The sequence below is a fragment of the Solanum dulcamara genome, chromosome 12, assembly GCF_947179165.1.
Source record: "Solanum dulcamara chromosome 12, daSolDulc1.2, whole genome shotgun sequence".
NCBI lineage: Eukaryota > Viridiplantae > Streptophyta > Magnoliopsida > Solanales > Solanaceae > Solanum > Solanum dulcamara.
Genome location: NC_077248.1, coordinates 6,397,329 through 6,399,965, shown reverse-complemented (window position 1 = coordinate 6,399,965; position 2,637 = coordinate 6,397,329). Strand labels below are relative to the sequence as shown.

Sequence of the window (2,637 nt, the reverse complement as noted above, 5' to 3'; positions counted from 1 at the left end):
TCACCAAAATCTATTTTTTTCAAACATATTTGAAAACCTATGATCAAATGCTAGCTTACTAACTTCGCCTTTTTTTGTTCCTTCAACCGAGCCACGATCTTACCATCACATTAGTAATTTTACATTTGATGAACAAGGACTAGGCCTGACCTGCATTAAAATTAGTATTTGCCAATCTAGATGAATACATCATATTATTATTCTGTCATTACATAGTGTCACATCACTCAATAATTTATCAACCATCTAAAGAATAAGTTAATACAAGGGCATCAAAAAGTAATTGTTTTTACAATTTTATCCCATTGAACTGCAACTATTCTTATAATATGATCCATAGTTTGACGAAGCACTCTCTAAATGTGAAATCTTCAGTTGTTATTACTTATTAGCATCTTCTCAAACTCCAGAACAAAAATCATAGGGTAAGATGTCAAACTTCAAAAACAATTTAAACGTGTCCTATCCTTCACAACAAATTCATATTAGTAGCTCGTAGAATCAAGCAACAAGTTAAACACTCACATGAATAATTTCTAAGAAAATAAAACACATCTTATATTAGACCACATAAAGCTCATTCAAGAACCAAACTGTAACGCTTGGTACTGATATCATCTCTAGCCAAGTTTTTGTCCCACAAGCTATGAACATTTTAACAAAGATGATTTTACATCAAGATTCTCCCTTTACAGGTCTATCTGATATCTAATCATCCATACCTAGTTCGCCCGGCTTTTAATTACATCAAGTCCCATTTCAGTTGGATCAGTAGCCTGCAACTCGATCTGAATTCCATCGAGCTCTCTCTTGAATCTGTCCTTTGAACTGGCATAGATCATCTTGCTTCTCACTCTTGCTGTGTCAGGGGACCTTACAAAGGAAAACCACAAATGAGACAAAACTGCTTCTATAGTATCCAATTAATGCATAGAAACATTAAGAATACCATGCGATGAAAAAGATCCTGCTTTTCTGGCAATTTTCCTCAGTCACGAAGTCAAAATCATAGACAGCATATCTGCATTCATCAGCAGGAAGACTTTCAGCAAAGTCCTCGTAGCTTTGAGTTGGCTCACCAACTTTTTCAACCACAACCTGTTTTTGCTTCTCTTCTATCTTGAAAACAATAAATCGGTGAGTTCTTTTTGATTTCAGCTCCAAGAATCTTAATTTGCAGTCATCATGCACTGCCATCCCAGATGCTGCGTTAGCCTATATAGCATGAACAATCACATCCCGCAATCATGTTAAAAAATTTCCACATTTTATTGATCACATGAGCATCTATAGCTCAAACATTCTAATGCAATTAAAAGAGTTGAAGAAAATTGTAGGAATGGACCTTCAAGATAAATATGTTGATCAATCAACACCCGTAAACCAGTAAAATTCAAATTCTACTCTGTTTCTTTTTTCTTTTCTTTTAACCGACATTTTGGTGATTTGAATTCCAAATTCATGGTTGGTGGTGGAGACATTTTCATTAGGTTATTCCTCACTTATCATGCCATTGCATTACTATGAGGGGTAAAGGTTTTACCAGATCCTGGCAACAAATGCAAGCAAAGTCATCATAAAAAAAGGGATTGAGAACCACGAGGTCTCAGGTTCAAATCCAAAAAACACTAGTTGATTTTTTCTCATAAGTTCAAGCCTTGGTGGACAGAGTTATCCATTACTTGGGTTGGCGGGAGGTAACATGTAATTATGAAATTAGTCGAGATTGACGCAAGTTCAGACACCATGATCCTATTCATTATAGAGTTAACTAGGATCCATTATACAGGAACAACATTTCTAAAAACATAAATCCTATATATTTTTCTTTTTTTAATTATAAGTCCAAAAATCCTAAAATAAAAATAAGAATGCAATCAGTTTGAATAAGTATCCATGTCCATAATATCAAAGGCAGTAGATCAAGCAAATTATCAAACACCTTCTATACCAGCTCACTTTCAGCTAAACCCAGATGAAAATGAATCAGAAATTTTCAACTAGAACTTCACAAAGTAATCAATAATCGGATCAATCCTAAAATTCACAAGATCTCCCACACAGCTGATCTCAAAAAATTCTACAAAAATCATATAACCAAATAGCTTCTATCTTATCAGATAAAACAAAACCCGAAACCCATATAACCAACCAAAATACATATAAAAATAAATTTAAAAAAACGATAAAAGCAAGAGAAAAAATGAATGAAAGACTCACCATGTTTGTTGTAGTGAGAAAGTGTGAACTTTGAAGGAGAATAAAAATTCAGAGAGATAAAAGTATGAATAGAAGAAGTTAAGAAGGAGGATTTTATGGAGCTGAATAACGGGATTTATGTGAATTTACAACGGAGAGGCAGTTTACTTGCGTAGGTTTGGGTGGGGGTGGGGGTGGGGGTAAAAGCAATGACTTTGCGCCGCGTAATACTATTCTCCCATAGCGGCGTTTAATTATGAAAAATTGTGAGTATTTTAAAAAAATATAATTTATATTTAAATTAAAATAAAATTTAAAATTTGAAATTGTGTTTGACTATGAATATAAATTAGAGTTGTTTTAAAATTTTTGTGAGTAATTTAGAGCGACAAAAGTGAAAATAATATTTTGGTATTTTTTTAACAATCAGGATTTTAT

At 33.2% G+C, this 2,637-nt stretch overlaps 1 protein-coding gene across 1 annotated transcript; it reads right to left on the bottom strand.

Annotated features, from left to right (window-relative positions):
* Positions 1-465: 465 nt before the first annotated feature.
* LOC129876404 (actin-depolymerizing factor 1) lies at positions 466-2,363 on the bottom strand. Its single transcript, XM_055951839.1, has 3 exons — positions 2,221-2,363; positions 950-1,215; positions 466-873 (listed from the first exon to the last, which is right to left on the bottom strand). The coding sequence occupies exons 1-3, from the start codon at positions 2,221-2,223 to the stop codon at positions 723-725; spliced, it is 420 nt and encodes a 139-aa protein (XP_055807814.1). The 5' UTR covers positions 2,224-2,363; the 3' UTR covers positions 466-722.
* Positions 2,364-2,637: the final 274 nt, after the last annotated feature.

Excerpts from the sequence above, each read along its gene's own strand:
- LOC129876404 (XM_055951839.1), bottom strand. Across the intron at positions 874-949 it reads AGGATCTTTTTCATCGCATG|GTCCCCTGACACAGCAAGAG; the intron begins GTATTCTTAATG and ends TTCCTTTGTAAG.